General features: G+C 33.5%; 1 protein-coding gene across 4 annotated transcripts in view; it reads right to left on the bottom strand.

The window, feature by feature from the left end:
* The window catches only part of DMXL1 (Dmx like 1), a 133,643-nt gene that overhangs the window by 64,802 nt on the left and 48,025 nt on the right, over positions 1 to 20,816 (bottom strand). For 2 of the 4 annotated variants that reach the window (XM_007180964.2, XM_007180965.2), the window contains exons 18-29: positions 17,777 to 19,462; positions 16,444 to 16,551; positions 13,958 to 14,127; positions 13,342 to 13,439; positions 12,197 to 12,362; positions 11,132 to 11,393; positions 8,931 to 10,024; positions 8,280 to 8,471; positions 5,745 to 5,821; positions 3,426 to 3,553; positions 2,659 to 2,907; positions 2,207 to 2,320 (exon numbers count right to left, since the gene is read on the bottom strand). In XM_007180964.2, the coding sequence (XP_007181026.2) occupies positions 2,207 to 2,320; positions 2,659 to 2,907; positions 3,426 to 3,553; positions 5,745 to 5,821; positions 8,280 to 8,471; positions 8,931 to 10,024; positions 11,132 to 11,393; positions 12,197 to 12,362; positions 13,342 to 13,439; positions 13,958 to 14,127; positions 16,444 to 16,551; positions 17,777 to 19,462 (4,344 nt within the window). The remainder of the gene's footprint in view (positions 1 to 2,206; positions 2,321 to 2,658; positions 2,908 to 3,425; positions 3,554 to 5,744; positions 5,822 to 8,279; positions 8,472 to 8,930; positions 10,025 to 11,131; positions 11,394 to 12,196; positions 12,363 to 13,341; positions 13,440 to 13,957; positions 14,128 to 16,443; positions 16,552 to 17,776; positions 19,463 to 20,816) is intronic. The other 2 variants (XM_007180966.2, XM_007180967.2) reach the window with 1 other exon arrangement.

The following is a 20,816-nucleotide window of genomic DNA, read 5'->3' as shown; positions in this document are numbered from 1 at the left end:
AAAGCTTAAGTCATATTTAAATTTTATGTCACTAAAAGTACATTAAGTATATAATAGACATGTAGAAAGAAAAATAATTTAGTTCGTAAGACCATTATTGAAAAGAAAATTAAGATCAGAATTTATACGAGAACAAGGAAAACAAATGGTAACTTTTAAAATCTTCTCATAGTACTAAGTTTATGAAAACACTTTTTAAAAGACAGATTTTTAAGGGTTCTAAGCATGTATTTCATCTTCAATATACAATACATTGATACTGGATAGATGAATAGGTTGTCAGGAAAATGAAATATTCTAGACCTGTCAGTTTTCATGTGGCCATATTTAAACACTAGAAACTAAAAATATATCAATATATATATATCAATTTTGGCTGAATTCAGATCAACTTTTCTAAAACACATCATTTTATTACCTTGGTCAACAATGTATACTGAATATTATCTAATTTAATTACACTCTTAGGACATCATGATTACATTCAACAGTAATTCAAACATACAGGGCTGCTTACTTACAACCTAAAATTTATCAAGCTGCTATGCTGCTTTAGTTGGTGTGCTTTCAGAACAACATAATAATGCCTTCAAAAACTGAGATTTCAGACCTCTGCCTTATACTGAAAGCCACCCCTGCTTGTCCCTTTGTCTTGGTTGATTTTCTGTTCTCAGATTTTGTCTCTCCAACTGTCAGTTTAGCTGCCTCACAGGACTGCTACTTCTAATTACTATTACTGCCTTTACTATCTACTATCTTCACTTCTTCCCTTTATTCTGTTTTTCTATTTTTTTCTTTTTCTACTTGTTCCTTCACAAACTAAATCAGCTTTAGAAATAGCAGACCTTTGGCTTCATCATTAAATGAACATACTCTTTTTTCTGGTTAGCAAACTGATGAATCATATCATTTATGTTTTCTGTACATGCTCCTTCAGTTACATCCATGATTGATTGCATTCAGAATAGTTTCTGGGTTCTTACAGACAGATGAGCATCACATAATCTATATGTGGCTATATCCAGCCCCATCACTAAGTAAACCTCATTTTTTAAGTATCCTGTATTATTTGGCTACCATGTCCCAAACGCAAGAGGTTAAACATACAGATGCAGATAATTTTTTTTACTTTGATTATTTCGGATTCAGTAAGTGGTGAGATAGAGTTGACTATATGATATTTGTAACTACAAACAGCTATATCTCAGTGGTTAAACAAAGAACAACCTGGACTTCGAGTAAGGTTGTTTTTGTATCTGTGGTCAGAAATGCTCCAGGAATTGTTGAAGTTGAGGCTTGCTGACTGGTTAGTAAAAATGTATTTTTAATTTTTTACAAGTATGTGGACATTCTATTTCAAGAATTTATCCCTTTATAACATGTTGCAATAACAAGATCACAGTCTTCAATCTCAGTAGACCTATAAATCGTACTCCCTCTCAGACTTTGAAATTTTTTTTAAATGAATTCAAATATCTGATGTTAAGTATATAGTCCAACATTGAGTTTCATAAGTTAGTTTTTTTCTATTTTTATCCATATAAAAAATAAAGCACAGGAAATTACTCTTTAAAAATTAGAAAGGAGATGTTACAAAAATGAAAATATTGTTAAAAATTTAAAAGCCAAGATTATCACATATGGGCTAATAAAAAAAAGAAAACTTAAAGGCAGAAAGCATCATGAAGATTCTTTTCAGGTCAAAAAGCCTGTTTCAGTCTTTAAATAAATACAGTACCTACAGTTACAACATTAGAAAGTTAAGAAAAGGTAATACAATTGTTTAAAATACTTACTTTACATGGTATTATGAACACTTAGAAATCCAAAACCCTAATGGCTGGAATCATAATATGCAGAACATAAAGCAGCCTTATTTGAAATGTTTTTCCAGTCATTTCAAGCCATAGTCTGATTTATCATGATTAGCACTGACGTTTCTTTATTTCTACACATTTAAAAATATGTTAAAGTCTAAGGAATAGAAAACATCAAAATGAAGAACTTAAAGCATAATAAAAAAGCAGGGATGGTTTTCTAAAATGCTAATCATTGTTTTAAATCAAAAATATGACTTGATTAATGGAAAATTTTCAGTTTGCTAAGTGCCAAACAAAATAAAACTGGCCCACTGTACCCCAACCCCTCCAAAACAACACAAAGCAAGCTGAACTGTAAAAGCCTATTTCTAAAGCTAATATCTTGCCTGCAAGACTGGGAGGGCTATGAGAACTGATGGTTGAAAGAGCTTTGGAAAAGCCCACACATTCCATGGAGAATACCACTACCTGGTGGGGGCTAGGCATAGCAAAGTACCTTCCTGCCAAAGAAAGAAGAGAGATCTGATTTGGGATAGAACAAAAACCAATGTTACAGTATATTTTAAAACAAATGAAAATTTCAATAGTAAAAGATTTTAAATTACATTAGATAGTTCTAATCACTGGTGCATGAGTATCTTAAAGTTTGATAATTACACCAGAAACTTTATACTGCATATTTACCATAAAACTATTTGTTCATGCTTTAAGAAAATGGTCTGTAACAGAACTTTCTGTGAATGAATTAAAATGTAATGATATTTAACAAAGTTATCATTCAGATGAATAAATAAAGCTGTGGCCTTAAAAAATAAAATAAAACAGATTAAAAACTAACCAGGTAAAGCTTTTGAGCGTGCCTGTTCTTTGCTGGGAACATGTGCACCTCCACCAAATACAGCAGACCACATTTTTTCATTTAGAGGGTGGGCCACAATCCGAAATAGTTCGTTACTAGAATGTGTTGCCAAGCCATGGATGAAGAGACTAAGATACACTGCTGTGAGAATCTCACAGAGCAAGACTGTAAGCCCTGACTGGGCTTCCTCCCCAGAAGAATTCAAAAGCCGAATTAGAGAAGTTATTCCTAGGAGAAACAACAAACATAGCTACCATTAGCTACCACTGACAATAAACTTAATAAATAATCAATATTTCCTAATTTTTGAAAAAAGTTACAGCATTAGGATTAAAATATTTTCTGCCATAGATTCATAGACTAGTAGAGGTTATTGCAGTTAACGCATAAATGTTGAGCTATTTGTTCAATTTTGACAAACACTGGAAATCTGTAATCTGATTCAAATCTGATAGATAAAATTTCATTGCCATAACAAATGGTTTTCTATTATGACAAAAGCAAAATTATAAAAAGTGATATAACAAAATATTTGAGTTATTTTAGTATGATGATAAAGGAAAAACTAATGTTACATAACTGGATAATTTGTAATAAGTGGTGAATAATAAACTGGTATCAATTCTAACAATAGTTAACAACAATGATTATCATACAGCAAAACAAAGCCAAACCTACTTTTTCCTCATCTGATTAAATTCAATAAGGCTAAGAAAAACACTCACACATATATAAATTATTTATACCTGGCCACTGAGCTGGTGATGTATTGGGAGTTATGGCTTCATCTAAGCTTCCTGTTTTCAAGGAATGTCGATGGGGAAGCAGTACTGTCTGATACACCATTCCAGTAAACTGATTTGTTTGAAATGAGCTAAGAGAAAAAAATTTAAATAATAACAATCTATAATGACCTACAATAACAATGATATAATAAAACAATAATAATAACATACAATGATCTAAAATGAATTTCACATGTAATATTTCCAGGTTTTAGATCTATCATCTAGGGTACCTTAAATACAAAATTTTGTGTATTAGTTATACTGCTTTACCCCTAAGTACTGTGCTTTACAGTCTAGTATTACAATAAAATAAAGTGTCCTTTAAATTTTCTAAATTAAAACAGATATGATAGCTTTTAAATATATTTACTGTAAGACATAAAATATGTACAAATGAAAAAACTAAATCATTACTGACCATGAGTAGCAAGCTTATATATCAAAATTTAAAACAAGGTTACTGAGTTGAAAAAGGCAGTTTAGGTTCAATTTGATATTTAATGGCTAGTCTACCCTACACTAGGGTAGGTTATATCAGGTATATGCACCAGATAACAGGTGTTTAATGAAACACATGGTTTCTGTCCTCATGCAATTTATAGTCTGGTGGGGGAATCAGACACAAATAATTTTATCATACTGTTTTTAAAGACAAAACCTATGCATATAGTGATATGAAAGCAAAAGGGAGGAGTTATTTCACACAGTTTGGGAATTCAGGGTAAGCTTCTCTAATTAAATGGCACTTTAAGCTAAAACTAAATAAACTGATCAACGGACAAAATAAATTACAGCTTGACACAAACTACGAAATAAATATGATAGAAAAATGGTATGAAAAATTTGTTAAAGCCTGTCAGTAGTTCCTGTATCATATGTTAAGTAAATGAATATAATATTTAAAAATGGCACACTTATTGGTTTAGATGTGTTCTAACTGGCAAGTTGTCTTAGTCATAACAGTTTGATATATATGGAAATAGCTTCTCTTGCTTTACTTTCCATTTTCAAGATGGCAGAGTAACAAAAACCAAAAATCTCCCCTGCTAAAGTAAGCCTATGGAAATGATAAGAAAGATAAAAATATGTTGATGAAAACAAAGCCATACTCAATAATAAGAAAGTGAACTTTTGGAGGACCGAGGTCAAAGAAATCAAGTTGAAGCTACTATGGGAATACATAACCAGAGTAGTAAGCTGAGGTGACCCCTGGGAGAATTCAAACACATAAGATAAACAGATAATCAAAAATCAACACAAAGGAAGGTTGACATCATGTAAGAGGAAACAAACTCAGCGACATACCTACGCCTGAGGAAGCAAAGACTTACCAGAACATTAAGGAAAGTGGTTTATACCCAGAGATGTTAAAAAAAAATAAAACTAAACAAAAAAGACAGTAAGTTATTTTTTAAAAAGTGGCTATTAAAATAAATAAAAGAGATACTAAAATTGAAAAATAGAATTTCTAAAACAAACTCAAATAGGCTAAATAAAAGATAGGATATTGCTGAAGAATGAATTAGTGTCTGGAAAATGAAGCTAGGATTTCTCCTGAAATGAAGCAAAAAATAAATAAAGAAATAACGAAAGGGATCATTTGAGAGCAAAGCTAAAAGAAAAATAAGAGGGACCCACAAGTTCCAATATCTGTCTCATATAAGGAAAGATAAGAGAGAAGATAAAATATTTGAAGAAATAGAGTAAGGGAATTTCAAAGAACTAAAGAAAGATACAGACCTCCACAGTGTCAAACAACATGTTTTGAAAGCCTAGATAAATTATAGTGAACCCTTAGGACATAAAGAGAAAAATCATAAACATCAACTACTCTGTAAAATTTTTCTCAGTTCCAAGTCAGTCACTCCTTCCTCTGTGCTCCCTGAGATTTTACTACCTATCATCTTATAGGACATATCATGTAAGTATGATGTCATGTTACATATCATCTATCATTTCATATGTTTGTCTCTAACTAGACTGACCTTAAGGAAGGAGACCTTATTCCAGCATATATCACAATGTCTAGCATTAGACAGTGATCAATAAAAGGCTGCTAAATAAGTTATATCGTGAAGAGTTTACTTGAGATGCATTTGCCATAAAGACATATGCTAAAATTTCAAAGATGAAAAAAAAAGGACTCAACACTTCAGCCATATGCTTTTGCATTATTTAAGGTGGACTGCAGTACACAGTATTTCTAGAGCAAAAGCATACAAATTCTCAAACCTCATCAGTTACTGCAAACATGCTTAAATTTCACAAGATATTTACCTGTAGTTATGACTACCACAAAGGCACTGATAAATACAAGCAGAAAGTGAAGCTGCTAAAGTATGCATTACATACACCTGGAAAAAAAAAAAAACAGAGTTATCTTATAACTTTGAAAAATGTTAGCTTTTTTTCAAGACCTAATATAATCAGCATTTTAAAAAAGATGAAAAAAAAACTATTTTGCCCTTATAAACTATTTCCTTTTTCTCCCTAATACGCATTTCTGTCTGAGAGGTCTTGTGACAAACAAATTAAAAATATGCACACAAACAAACATACAAAACCTGAGGACTTTGGCAGAAATTATAAAACAGACACCTACTACCTAATTTCTGTTTTAAGGGCAAACGAGAACAGATGTTAGCTATTCAGTAGTGCAATGAGCCATGCATTAAAAGCAAGCCCTCCAAGAATCAAACTGCTCCTTCCTCAACCAAAATATGAAGTCCAGCCTGGTAAATGACAGTTCACCTATGAACAGATCACTGAAGAATATGCTATCACACAGTCGAGTTACTACAGTGAAATTTTAGAGAAAGAAGGTATGAAAGACAGCAACTGAAAGGCAAATACGTGTACTGAGGAAGACAGGGCTCTAAACATGGCACGACAAGAGAAGTAACAGAAGTAGATCTGAGGATGAGGGAGCAGCTTAATCTAGGTAAAAAAGGAGGCTAGACTATTAAAAGACCAGGTTCTTGATCTAATTATGAGGTATGATACTCTCTTGTGCATATCAAAATCTAATTGCTATTTTTCTTTCAATTATCAATAGACATGTGATATGAATTAAAATCAAGGACAGCATCATATAAATGAAGACAGCGAAGACCACATACAACAGACGGCAAAAATGATAATATTTTCTAGCTTCTCCAATCAAAAGGTGGAGTCTATTTCGCCACTTACTGAATTTGGGCTGAGACTCGTTTTGTGCAAGAGGACACAGCAGAAGTGATGTGTTATTTCTGAACCGAGTTCTCTAAAGGCCTTGCAAATTCTACTTTTGCTCTTTAAACCCCTGGAACCACTACATAAAATAATCCAGGTGAAACAGTTAATTTTATGTGTCCATTTGACTGCCCCAAGGGGTGCCCAGACGTTTGGTCAAACGTTATTCTGGATGTGTCTGTTAGGGTAATTTTGGATGAGGTTAATATTTGAATTGGTAGACTGAGTAAAGGCGACTGCCCTCCAGATTGTGAGTGGGTCTTATCCAATCAATCGAAGAACTGAATAGAACAAAAAAGCTGAGTATGAGGGAACTTCTGCCTGGCTGCACTGAGCTGGGACACTGGTCTTTTCTCACCTTGGGACTAGAACTGAAACAATGGCTCTTCTTGGGTCTCAGGCCTGCTGGCATTTGGACTGGAACTTACACTATTACCTATCCTGGTTCTCAGGCCTTTGTACTTAGACTGGACCTACACAATCTGTTTTCCTGGGTCTCCAACTTGCCAACTGAAGATCCTGAGACTTCTCGGCCTCCATAATTAAGTGAGCCAACTGCTTACAACAAAGCTCTTTCTATAAAAACACACGCACACACCCTACTGGCTCTATTTCTTTAGAGAACCCAGGCTAATACTCTAGGCTTGCCTACTGGAGGATGAGACACATCCCAAAGTCTTTGGTCATCCCAAAGTTTCCTGTCAGCCTTGCAAACAGTCTGCCAACCACCAGAAATGTAAATAAGGCCATCCTAGGTCATCCAGAATCTAGTCAACCTGCCTGCTGACCAAAGACAAATGAAGGTATCCAGCTATCAGTCCAGTTGGCCCACAGAATCATGAGCAAAATAAATAATGGCTATTTTAAGCTATTAATGTTTCAGGGTGGCTCTTAAGCAGCAAAAGCTGATACACCAGGGTTATGCTTATTATTTGCTTATTATTAAAGTTAAATACGGAATAAAGTTTGGTTAAAATCAGCACAATCTAAAGAAAATTAAAATCCTAATTGTATAATATGCAATGTGGGCATTTATTCTACTGAGCAGTATAGGAAATAAAGTGGCAAAATTAATTTATAAGGGTTAAGGTTATCCAGGAAGGTAAAACTGTAGGAGAGGCTACCACTAGACAAAAAGAAAATGGATGGCATGATATCACAGCCTGTGAGGTGGGAGAGAATCAAATGCAGACTATGAGGGAAAAAAGACATACTAGTACTTTTACATAATATTAAGTTTCTGTCTCTAAAAAAACCCCAGCTTTTTGGCTAAGTGTACTGCTAAAGATTTACTCATAAATGTGCATACACACTATTACGCTTACCAAAATGATGCAGTTAAATAAGACGAAGTAAAACTTAAAAACTGAAGTACCCTATTGGGTATAAGTAATACAAGTAAGATGAACTTGGCCTATAACCAAAAGTTTTCTTTGATCAAAACCAATATAAACTTGGCAGTGTAACAATCACTATGCATAGGATGATGTTTAAAATTGTTTATAAAAAGCCTTAACACTTATCTTTTAGTTTTATCATAGTATATAGGTAAATTAAATGTCTGAAACCAAGCATACTTACTTTATTGTTTTGGATATCAGGATGGGGTGGTGAATCAAAGTTTATTATGGCATGCAGAATATCATGTGTTAGATTACTAAGGTGCAATAACGGATTGGCAACTACTGTTTTGGCACTGGCTGTACAAGCAAAGAGGAGAGGTACTGAGGTTTGTTCTGAAAGAGGGCTAGGAAATATTGGTTCTGCTGTTTCCTTAAAAAACAAAGGGAAAAAAGGTTAATCAGCTATTTATAGTTATAATCCATTAAGTAATTCAGGGTCTCTTTGAGAAACTTCAGAACAATTAAAAATTAAAAGCATAATAAACTTTTACAGAGTTAGAAGGGACCTGAGGAGATCAACCTTCCACCAATTATAATGAAAAATGATGGGACAATACGCTCATATCATCATCTCACAAGGAATTCGTATAAGAATGTTTAATATGAATTAAGCAGATCACAGGGTCTGATATCAAACTGTCCTTAAACCACAATGCATTCACAACTCTAGAAATCCATAATATGAAGCACCACACAAAAAGCAGAATTCCTTAAAGCAACCATAATTAAGAAAATCAACAATTTTAACATTTTAAAACTAAAAAAGCAATCTCAAAAACTGTTTTTCATACAAGTAGTATTTTGACTGGTTATCATGTAAGTTACATACCTGCTGAGATTCTTGTAAAAGCAAAATCAATTCCATTCTCACAGATGCAAGACCTCCACCATGGGATCCATGCAGTATGCAGTAACTAAGAAACATCCTCAAGAGTGACTGGTATTTCAAAAGCCACTGTCTTTTTTCCTGAAAATTTTCTCTCAGTTGTTTCACTTTTGTTTGATGAAGCAAATCTTCAGCATCTTCATTTAATCCAAATGCATCTCCATTTTCGCCAAATGCAGACTGTAATTCTTCAGGATCTGAACAATAGTCACAAGTTCTCTGAAGGGCTATCACCTCTTTTTCAAGCCAGTGGTACAGCTGGTATCGCAATTTTCCACCATCTATTTCATATCCCGTAGATAAAGTACGAAGTTCTACCGTGAGAATCTTTAAACATGCTCTAAATTTTAACTGAACTGCAATGATATCTTCTGATGGATTTAAAATGTCATTTTCATCTAGTGTGCTGAGAGAGTCTGTGTACTCAGAACTCGTTTCATCTATTTTTTTCCCTACTTTTCTCTGTAAAGGTTTTAGTTCTTTCATTGAAACAGGGAGATCCTCATTTTCTACATCGTTATCACTGTCCCATTTTAATTCTAAAGAGTCATCCTGAAATACAATACTTGGTTGGCTCCAGTCAAAAGAAAGAGTGGAGTTTGACTGCTTCTCTGAGGAACCCTCTGAAGAAGATCCAAAACCATTCATCAGTGACTGTGACCAATCAATAGCAGAAGACTTATCTTCCCTTGCATCCAATTTGAATGGAGAAGAAGGAGAACAGACTTTACTAGTATCCAGAAACCTAGATGTTCTACAAAAAGGTTTCGTTTTTTTGATGACTTTTGGCATCTTTGATAATACTTCCAAAGCCAACATAGGGCAGCCAGCTTTTAAATGAGCACTGGCAGTAGTAAAAAATAATCTTCTTTCACTTAAATTAATTGTTCCTGCCAGTCCACTTTTTCCTGTTAAAGTCATGTGTGTGGAAAACGCATCAGATGATCCAAAATGACGTCTCAGCAAAAGAGGATGTGTTCTTAGATAATTGTAGAAATTAAAAACGGCAGGATTGCATGCTGACATCATGACTTGATCTGAAAGTAAATTCATTTTATGAGCCAAGAGCCATTTTCTCTACCATGGCACCTTTATCTACCTGGTCTTGTGAGAAAAATTTAAGAGACCAAACTAATACATAGCACTGAATAGACAAGAACACATTTGTAATGAAAGCGTTCTAACATAGTAGGAAAACAAAGATTATGCTGATTTCACATCTCTTCAGGTAACAATCTAAGACATTTTAAAACATCCAGTTACACACTCTTAGTTCTTTTTCTCCTACTTTCCTGGCCACTCCTTCTCAGTCAGCCTGCTTTGCTAGATCTTCCTCATCTTCTCTACTTTTAAATGCTGAGTGTCCTAGAGTTCAGTACTTGACCTCCTTTCTATCTACACTCTGAGTGAACTCCTACAGTCCCATGGCTTTAAATACCATCTATATGTGATAACGTGCACATCTCTATTTCTAGTCCCAACTTCACCCTGTAAATCTAGAATACTATATCCAAAGGCCTACACTACATTTCCATTTACATGTACATATTCTTGCCTCAAGGCCTTTTTATTTACTGTGCCCTTGGCCTAAAAACCAGATATCTGCACTGACTGATTACTCACACATTTCAATTAGGTCTCATCTCAAAGGTCACCTTATCTGAGAAGTCTTTTCTATCTAAAGCAACACTCTCCAAATCTGCTCCTAGCCTTCCCCCTATCACTTATCTATTGTTCAAACTAAAAACCCAGGAGTTAAACTTGACTCTCATCCCCTTCATATTCCATATCCAATTCAGTCCTATCTAGTCAACCTTAAAATTATAGTTGAAATCCAACCACTTCTCTTTCCCTGTTTATCACTATTTTCTTCAAAACATTTATATTCAAATGTTGATAACATCTATGTTCAATAAGAAAATCCGAAGTCCTTGGTTTTCAAAGGATTTAGCTTCCTGGGGGGGAAAAAAATAAAAAATAAAAAACTGTATACATAACTCTGTCTCCCCAACTAAACCATAAAGTCTTAGACCATGTATGTCTTCAATCTGCTCTGCATTATCCTTAGCACCCAACAGTGTGCTCTGAACCTGACAAACACTAATAAAACTCTTAATCATTAACATCTTAGAAGTATAGCTTACCATCATCCTCTCTGATAGGTTGCTTTATTAATGTTTCCAGAGCACTACTATAATCTTCTAAAATCCAATATGCCATACTCCGAAGAAAAGGATCATAATGCATATTTATATTCAACAAATTGAGTTCATTGACAGGAGAATCAATTCCCAAAACTTTCTTACGTAAAATAGATTTGTATGTTGCAGATGTATCAAATTCAGATTCATAGAGTCTTGCTATTACAAGAGCCAACTGAATGTCATTCAGTTTCTCAAGACATACCTTCAAAAACAAGAAATATTGTTTATAAATAAGGGTATCTTTCATTTTAAGGTAAAAATTGACTCACTAGTAACTAGATGAACACAAAGTTTTATTAATATCTGAAATCAGTGAACAAGGATAATAAACAAAACATATGCTGCTTGCTTCAGCAAATCTACTTGACAACATTTATGTTAATTTACCTGGTAGTACTAAATACATATTTGCAAAAAGAATTAGCCTCATGAAAAAATACTGAATAATTCCTAATAGCATCAATTCAAATGACATACTTTGTTTTATTCTTGAGCTTTTACCCTTCCCATCCACCTCAGCAGACTATAATGTTTCCAAATCAAAAAGATGTTTTGAATCACTTGACTGAAACTCTGAGCAAAAGGGCAATTTGAGACAGAAATGTTACATTTTAAATATTTATAACTTTTTGTAAGGTTTACTTAGAAATAATTAGTTAAAAATTTGCTAAGGTTTGTCAACTAACACACAGCCAAATATACGTCCGAATATGTTTAAAGTGATAGGACAAATATTTTATTTTTTTAACCTGTTCATAAATATTCTTAAGAGTCAGATCAACTACCTATCTCTACCAACCAACACAACCTGGTTAATTTTAATTCTGTATAAATATCATTCAAGCTAAATGACAAAATTTTAAAGTCACCATTAAATATTACCAGATACTTTAGGCATTAAGCCTTGTGTTAGTTCCACTATACTTGAGTTGAAATTAAAAAACAAAATTGAAACCATAAAGAGCTTAAAAGGATGACAACGCTATTTTTTAAAAAATTCATTACCTCAATTGCATCTCTGAGGCAACCAGCTAAAAGAAAAAATGCTGCCGAATGTTCAAATCTTTGTTTTCCTAACAAAGAAAAAGCATTCTTTAAAGCTGCTTTACGCCATCTCTCATCCTCAAAATTGTGTCCAAAAAACTGTGTCATCTTGGAATCTTTTTGGGATCTATAAAGAAAAAAGTTTGAAAATTTCGGAACATAATGTTTCTACATCAAAACCAATTGTTATAAAGTTAGCCACTTAAAAGTTAAGACTCAAAAGAAACATGTACCAGTTCATAAATTACTATACATCTGCTGCTTTTCTGAGCAAAAATAACATTTATGGTAAACATCTACTTTTCCATATAAATTTCAGAGATTATTGAAAACATTCAAACTACAAAGAAACTACATTAACAGCACTGTGAGAAATTATTTTTAAATCTATACAAAATATATAATTTATATTAACTTCTGTGCTATTTTACCATTTATACTTAATCAACTGCCTTTACCCCCACTGCCCACCTGAAGATGAATTTGATGATAAAAATCCAAGGAATCTGTCCTGAAGCAAAATAATCCTAAAAGATCTAGTCTCTTAGAACTGTTTGATACCATGATTTTCCCCCAAAGGTTGCTGAACATATGGATACACCTAGAACTGAACCCCAAACGAACAGTGAACTATTTATGGTGATCACGTTCACCAAGTCTAGCTGAGAACAAGTGAAAGAGAAAAATTCTAAATGACCCTAGCTCAAGAATGGGGTCAGGGCCCCTAGAAAGAGGGTGGTTTGGAAGGATAGCCTGGTCCAAGAGCTCCTTGATAGGGCAGAGGGTAGATGTATTTTCAAAGCTCCACCAATTCATCTTCTTCCCCACTCCAGATAAAGTTTCTGGTTTAGTTCTTTGTTCTACAAGAGCATCATGAGAAGTTATTAAAATAGGCAAAAAAAATGTTTTTCTGGACTGATAAACCTAAAAAAAGCTAATGTGCCTCATCAAGATTCTTCTGCTCTGTAACCTGGGCTTCTTTCACATGAAATCTCTTAAATACAAAAATAACTAAGAATCCACATGAATCACACTAACAAGAACAACAAATCTTTACTTCATACTCTATGGAAAGTTTTTCATTTTGAAGCAGTTTTTTCACCTACCTATATAATCCCCAAATCACAGCTTTTTTTTTCATTGCAAGGTAAAAAATGGCAGCATCTAAAGGATCATTCTTTTTATTAAAGGCTGCTTTGGCTACCTATAATTAGAAAATATTGGTCAAAATTTCACGGTAACAGTTTTTAAGTAAACAAATACTTTCCTTCATATACAAGACTGTCATACATTCTCTACTTAAATGTTCAATAAACTAAAAAATATGTGTATGAACGCATGCATGTACATGTAAATTTATTAATTTATTCATTTATTTTATAATTACAAAAGTAATCATGGTGGTGGCCTCCAAGATTACAAAGAGATGGAAACAGGACTACACTTTTCATTACAAGCTCTTCTGTACTGTTTTATTTTCCTAAATGTGTATATATATTATTTTCTATATATCAATAAAAAATGCTAATATATCAACTAGCAATTTAAGAATTAGAATATAAATTTTTAAAAATTATGCTATTTTGAAATATAAAGACTATTTAAAAGCATTTTACTGCTAAAAAAAAAAAAAAAGAGTAACAGGAGAGGAAATATGGACTATCATGTAAATAAACATGCAATATATATTAATTCATTTTTACACCAAAATAAAACACTCACCTTTTCTATGCATCTGCGTAAGATGCGGGTATTCCGGACCCACCACCCCACACCCATAGCTCTAAGTTCAGACCATGTGGGATCATCTTTCTGCATTGCTGGCAACATGTTCAGCAGTTCTTCTTCTGCTACTGAATGAAAGGCCCAGGCAAAATGACTAGTAGACAGGCCTGAAGAAATATCAAAAATAATGTTTATAAGAAATATAAATATGATTATTAATGATGATCAGAAATGTGTGTTCCATATTTGCAATATAAACGCCTAAAAGTTTATATAAGACTCACAGAGTTATAACTGTTTGGGGTTATAATTGTTTGTTGGAAATATAAGTATGATTATATAATGATTATCAGAAATGTGTGTCCCGTATTTGCAATATAAATGCCTAAAAGTTTCGGGGCTTCCCTGGAGGCGCAGTGGTTGAGAATCTGCCTGCCAATGCAGGGGACACGGGTTCGAGCCCTGGTCTGGGAAGATCCCACATGCCGCGGAGCAACTGGGCCCGTGAGCCACAATTACTGAGCCTGCGCGTCTGGAGCCTGTGCTCTGCAACAAGAGAGGCCGCAATAATGAAAGGCCCGTGCACCGCGATGAAGAGTGGCCCCCACTTGCCGCAACTAGAGAAGGCCCTCACACAGAAACGAAGACCCAGCACAGCCATAAATAAATAAATAAATAAATAAAAATTGTATAACTTAAAAAAAAAAAAAAAGTTTATATAAGACTCACAGAGTTATAATTGTTTGGGGTTGGAGGGAATATGGGGTTTTTTTCTTGCTTCTCCAAGTAACTCAATCACATCAATATTTTCTACAATGAGCATATATTTTCTATAATTAAAATATTTTTTTTTAAAAAGATAAGGAAAAACGCTTATGGGCAAATGCCACTGTGCTGAGTCTTTCTATTCTCTAGTATGTCTGACATCCTTTGGTCAACATTTGTTGTGTGGATTTAATTCCATGGAATCAAAAAAGCATCAAGGAGACAGTACAGCTGGTGAACAGAACTTAGGACTGCAAAAACTCTGGAATCATAATGAATGCATAAATTAAATTCTAGCTCCACCCTAACTAACTATATAACTTTGGGCATGCTACTTAACCTCTTGATTCCTCAATTTTCTTATTTACAAAATGTGAATAATCATGGCACCTACCTCATTACATTGTTGTGAGGATTAAAAGAAATAATATAGTTAAAGCATTTGGGATAGTACCTAGCACATAATAACTTTTATTACCCCATAATAACTATATTAATAAGATATTTTTATATTTATAAAGCATCATTTACATCAGCAAGTCTCTCAACCTACTGGCCCACACATGTGGTGTTTATCGTTCAGCTTTTATTTTGCCTCTTCACATTACATTTTGTTTAGTATTACTGAATTAAGTATATGATTAATTATAAGATGTGGCTTTGACTTATACGAATATATGAACTCAAATTTTTAACCTAGTATACAGTGCCAAGGAATCTGAAATGCCTACTATACCCAAGTCTTTGGAAATAAAGAAACTGTAATTAAGAAACAAACAAACAAACATCTATGCTGTGAATGGACTGTTATTCTAAATTATTTTTAGATTCCTATTATCTTTCAACCAAGTTTAATAATTTTTCATAAATAAATAAATAAATACATAAATATATAATCTGACTTAGAATTTTAGCTTCTCTTTTCCAAAGCTAAATGCAAAATGAAAGGAAGGAGGAAGCAGAAAGAGAAAGAAAGGCAACAAGAGACGGAGACTAATGAGCAGAGGTTGACCTGTAGAGTCCCAACAACACTGTTTAAACCTTTAGATCCAATAATCCTGGAAGCCAGCTCTATCTCTTAAACTTGGGGGGCACCGAGTCAATAAATATCTTATATTGCTTAAATTATCTTAAATTTAAGTGAAGTATTTCTATTACTTTGGGAGTCCTGACTAACAATATAAAAGTATCTGAAATGTTATTAAACTATTATCTGAAATACACATTAATGTTAACAGAAGTTTTGGGGGTGGGTGGATTTTTATTTTCTATGTTCTGTACTCTGTTTTGTAAAACAACTAAAATTGAGTATGTATTATTTCTATAACAAAAATTGTATTCAAATATTGGGGAAAAATGAATTTAGATAGAAGTCAATTAAAAAGGAGAAAAAAGAAAATTTAAGGAAATTAAAGAGAATGAAACAATACTAATTGGTCTTTAATGTATAATGAATTTGAAAACATTACACATAATATCCAATTGCCTCATTTCCATTTCTTCATTAGCTCTTTCCATCTACCAAAAGAATTCCAGTATTTTTCAGCAAAGAAGATGAGATGAAAGCAAACATTTTTAACATAAATTAAGGAAATTCAGAATGTGTCAAACTTGTAGGCATTAGGCATTATCGTATCTGGGCAAAAACAAACTTAAATGTTCTTAAGCCTCTCTTCTACTCGTCTTACTTCCTTTTACTAGATTACTGCCAAAATCACCTTGGTGAAGGAGTTGAGCTCGATAAGCTGGAAGAGAAGTTGTAAGAAAAGTATGAAGTCGAATAGCCAAAAGAAATTTTAAGCCACATTCATCAAGAGTTTCTCCACCTATAAAAAAGAAAAAAAAAAGGTATTTTTACTTGTAAAAACGCATTTCATTAGCAAAACACAAGTAAATGCTAATAATTCTGGCAAGCAGGGTATGTCACAGCACCAAATACAGGGACAAAACATTGTGAAACTGACAAAAGTTATCAGTCTAAATATTATCTAATATTTCTTGTTCCTATACAATTATACATTACAGAAAAAAGTTGTATAGTTAAATAATTGAAAAAATAATAAAGAAGAGAATGAATTGACTCAGGCTCTCTGACATATTTTTAATAATATAATCTCCTCTGACATGAATATTTTAATTTAAATGTGACTCAATTTTAAAATAGTTTAACCTTCTCTGTAATATTATCCATATTGATTCAAGTCACATACCCATTCCAATAACTGCTAACACTGGAAGAAATGGCTGTATGGTAAAGAGGCTTGATTTTTACTTTAAATGAATAAACACTTGTAATACAGTCACATCAAAAAATAATATCTACTAATAATATTTCATGTTGCAATTCATGACCAACTTATTTTTTCTTAAAGTTTTAATTTTTATTATTGTTATTCTTTTTTCTTAAATTTACCCCACATTTTCCTTTCAAGGGGTGCATCCTACTGACTTATATCTGGTGCACAATGCTAGACTGTTAATCAGATCTTATTTGAAATCTGATGGGAATTCTACAAATTTATTCATAACTCAGGAGATTAAAAACAAAAAATGCTCATTGGGTGAGGAAAAGACCTAATTTTATTAGGCTTGCTTGCTGCTATTCTAGGAAGGAGTATACCTTAATGTTAATTTTTTTTAAAACCTCATTATTAAAAAACCCAAATTAATAGTGAATTATTACAATGTGAAAAATAAATAAATAAAGAAGAAAGCACCTTTTATTTTGGGGTTTCTAAAGTAATTATTTATTAAGAATGTTAACTTTTGCTAAACTCAAAAGCAATTAGTTGGATTCTTAACATTATTAAGTAGACAGGTAAAAATGACTTGGCATAATGAATCTTTGTGTACTTTCTCAGAGTACTATGATTTATGGGATAAATAATATATATTCAAGTTAAAACTATTGTGAAAGCAACAATGATGATTTTAAAAACCTTCATGGCTGTCATTTTTACAAAAATTATTTAAGATTATTTTCTGTGAAAAAAATAAGTAAAAATATTATCATCAATTTTTCCTCTAATCCTATACCCAATTTAATTTTACCTTGGCTTCTGTCTCTGCTTTCTCCAATATCAGTGCTGGTAGTTGCAATTGTATCTGCTAAAGCCATCAAAGACATCTGCTCCATCCGGCTGAGTCCTGGTAAACTAGAATGAAGTAAGTGGCCAGAAAGAACCTGAGCATGCTCAGGACCAAAGTAAGTTGGACTGTATTGTGAAAGGTCAATAACCCTGGGCTTTGTATTTTCTTCATCTGTCTTTAACACATGACTATCAGTCATTAAAGCTGACATCTGAAAAAGCTCATCATAACTTTCTTTTGACAACTGGTTTGAGTTATTTAAGGTACTCTGATTACTAGATTTCTCCAAGGATGAGTAATAGCTATCATCATCTGCTGCAAGTAAGGCATATAAAGGAAGTGGAGGGACAGAATCGATTTCTGTGTAATCTGTATTTTCACTCTTGTTGAATGCCTGGGGGTCTCGAGTAGTACTTCCACTAGCACTGATGGTGAGAGACCTAAAGCGGCGCTCATGATTAGATTCAGCTTCATTCAGAGCCACAACTTCCCCAGCAATGCACTTGACAAGATGTGACAAGATGGCCTTTGCTCTCCGAACTTTGCCAAGATCCATAAGTTCCAAAAGCTGCAAAGGATGATACTGAGGTAAAGTTGGGGAAAGAACATGAGCTGCTTCAAAAAGACCTGAATCTTCCATATCCACAGAAGGATCAAGCGCAGTTTTCTTTCCACAGATTTTCTGTGCAAGACTGGTCATGGATCGAGTCAGGGTTTTCTTTGGAGGATGTAATCCAGAACTTGATGAGTTACTCTGTTTTATTAAACTTATTATAGATGGAGTGCTCCCACTGTATGAATCTGTTGTAACAGGTTCTTGTTTAGAAGATGGCTGCCATTGGGAATATACATGCATTTCACAATCCATTCCTACAACCAGGATGCCATCCCGGACCCATGATAAAGAAACAGGAAAAGGTGGAGCACCTTCTACAGAAGAAACCAAGTCCACACTTCGTAACAGTACAAATTTAGAAAGAGGCACAACTTTAGTACTTTCCCAGAGAGGAAATGCCAGGCTTTCCTTACCCGTCTGTTCTTGTACCTTGCCAGCCAGGGGTCCATACATAAAAAGTTTTGATCCAATTCCTACAGTCAGAATATGAGAACCATCTTCTCTAGACATCCAATCTAAGTGAACTAAACGCTTTGTGTTTGATGTGACACTCTCCTTACTGGATAAATATACCTCTTGTTTATTATAGGCCACTAAATTGCTATCAATACTAATGCCAGAATCCAACACTGTATTTAACTCATCTAAATGAACTGTCTGTTCAAGGACCCAGCATGAACCTCCTGTAGACTCACATTCAAAAATACTTACATGCATCACAAAGTCCTGAGAACATCTACTATTAGACGTAGGCTGCTTATATGCTACTGCTAAACGATTTGTGTGTGCACAGCTGACTTCTATAGGCCTACCAGGTACAGTTATACTACTATTGCTCTGCAGTCCATCTTCAATAAGTAACGGCCATTCTTCCCAAATGTATATAAGATCCATTTCTCCATTCTTTGAAGTGGCAGATTCTCCATCTGTTACTCTACATCTCCAGAATCTTACTTTCTCATCTGAGCATGAAGTTGCCAATAAATAAGGAGCACTGCATATGGGATATATGGAAGAAGAACTCAGATGTCCTAAAACAAAAATAATCCATTAACAAAACGTCAAATTTGGTTAAATAAATCTGTTTTCTTGTACTAAAGGTTTTAGTCTTTTGCATGAACTAGTGTTAACAACATGACAGTCAATATTTAGCTTAAGGATCAGCAAGATCAGTAAGACGCTTTTAATGACGTCAAAAAGGTACATAAAAAGGACATTATTACCAAAACCTAGAGCTGAAAGAGAACTCCGTAATAATTTATAAGTAAGGACTCTTGACTAAATGTGTAAGTATCTTATGCTTAAATCAAATAGCTAGACTAAGGCAGAATTAGAAAACCTAAATTCTAGTCCTGGTTTTCAACCCAGCATTCCTTTCACAACTCTTTGCTAGCATTATATATTGTTATAAATCTTATTTTAAAGATATCAATACATTTTAAAAAATTTGTCAAATATTCACTGGCTACTTCTCTATAATATTTTTTAATACAATTTTTTGAATGGCTCACGCTTACCTAAGTACTAAAAGGGTCCTCCACGATTGAAGTGTATTTCATATAAATGACGCTGAGAAGATTCCTAAGTGGGACACACGTTTGCTTGGGCTTAATGTAATTACATACTCTTAATTTCCTAAATCAGGGGTTGACAAACTTTTTCTTAAAGGGCCAAAGGTAACAACTAGGCTTTTCTAGCCACAGAGTCCCTGTTGCAGCTACTCAACTCGGCCATTGTAGAACAAAAGCAGCCATACACAAAAGTAAACAAATAGGTGTGGCTACGTTCCAATCAAACTTACTTACAAAAAGGTAGGTGACCCATAGTTTGCCAATCCCTATCCTAGACTATTAAACATAAACTGCTAATCGTAATACAGAAATGTTATACAGAACATTTATTATATTTTAAAAGCATATTTCAACATAAGTTTTTCCTTAAGTCCTCAAGGACTTGGCAGTACTGCATAAAGACACAATTAACATTGTCCATTAGTTTCTCTGAACTGAACAGAGAATAAAGAGCTTACCCTTCCCAAACGTCTCGGTTAAAAAAAAAATTCTCAAGACTAGGAAAAAAAGCTTTTATGACATGCTACTGTTTCTGCCAAACAAAACAAATTTCTTCTTTTGCCCTAGGACTTCTTTTTTCTTCCAAACTCAACTTGCGCCAAGGATTATTTTTAGAAACATCTTCAGTTTCTCTTAGATCTGCCATATAGTTTTTTTTTAATAGAATTCAGTAGTGAAGATTATACTGTTCTGGCTAAGGATAACAGCTCTTAAAACTGTGTCAATACAAAAGTCATTCTATTTCAAACTTTAACTTTCCTTGCATTGATGCCTCTTTTATTAAAATATACAAAAGAAACCCAGAATGTAAAAG

Source organism: Balaenoptera acutorostrata, chromosome 2, assembly GCF_949987535.1.
Source record: "Balaenoptera acutorostrata chromosome 2, mBalAcu1.1, whole genome shotgun sequence".
In the NCBI taxonomy this organism is placed as follows: Eukaryota; Metazoa; Chordata; class Mammalia; order Artiodactyla; family Balaenopteridae; genus Balaenoptera; species Balaenoptera acutorostrata.
Note: the sequence above shows the minus strand (reverse complement) of the source record. Positions and strands in the feature narration are given on the sequence as shown.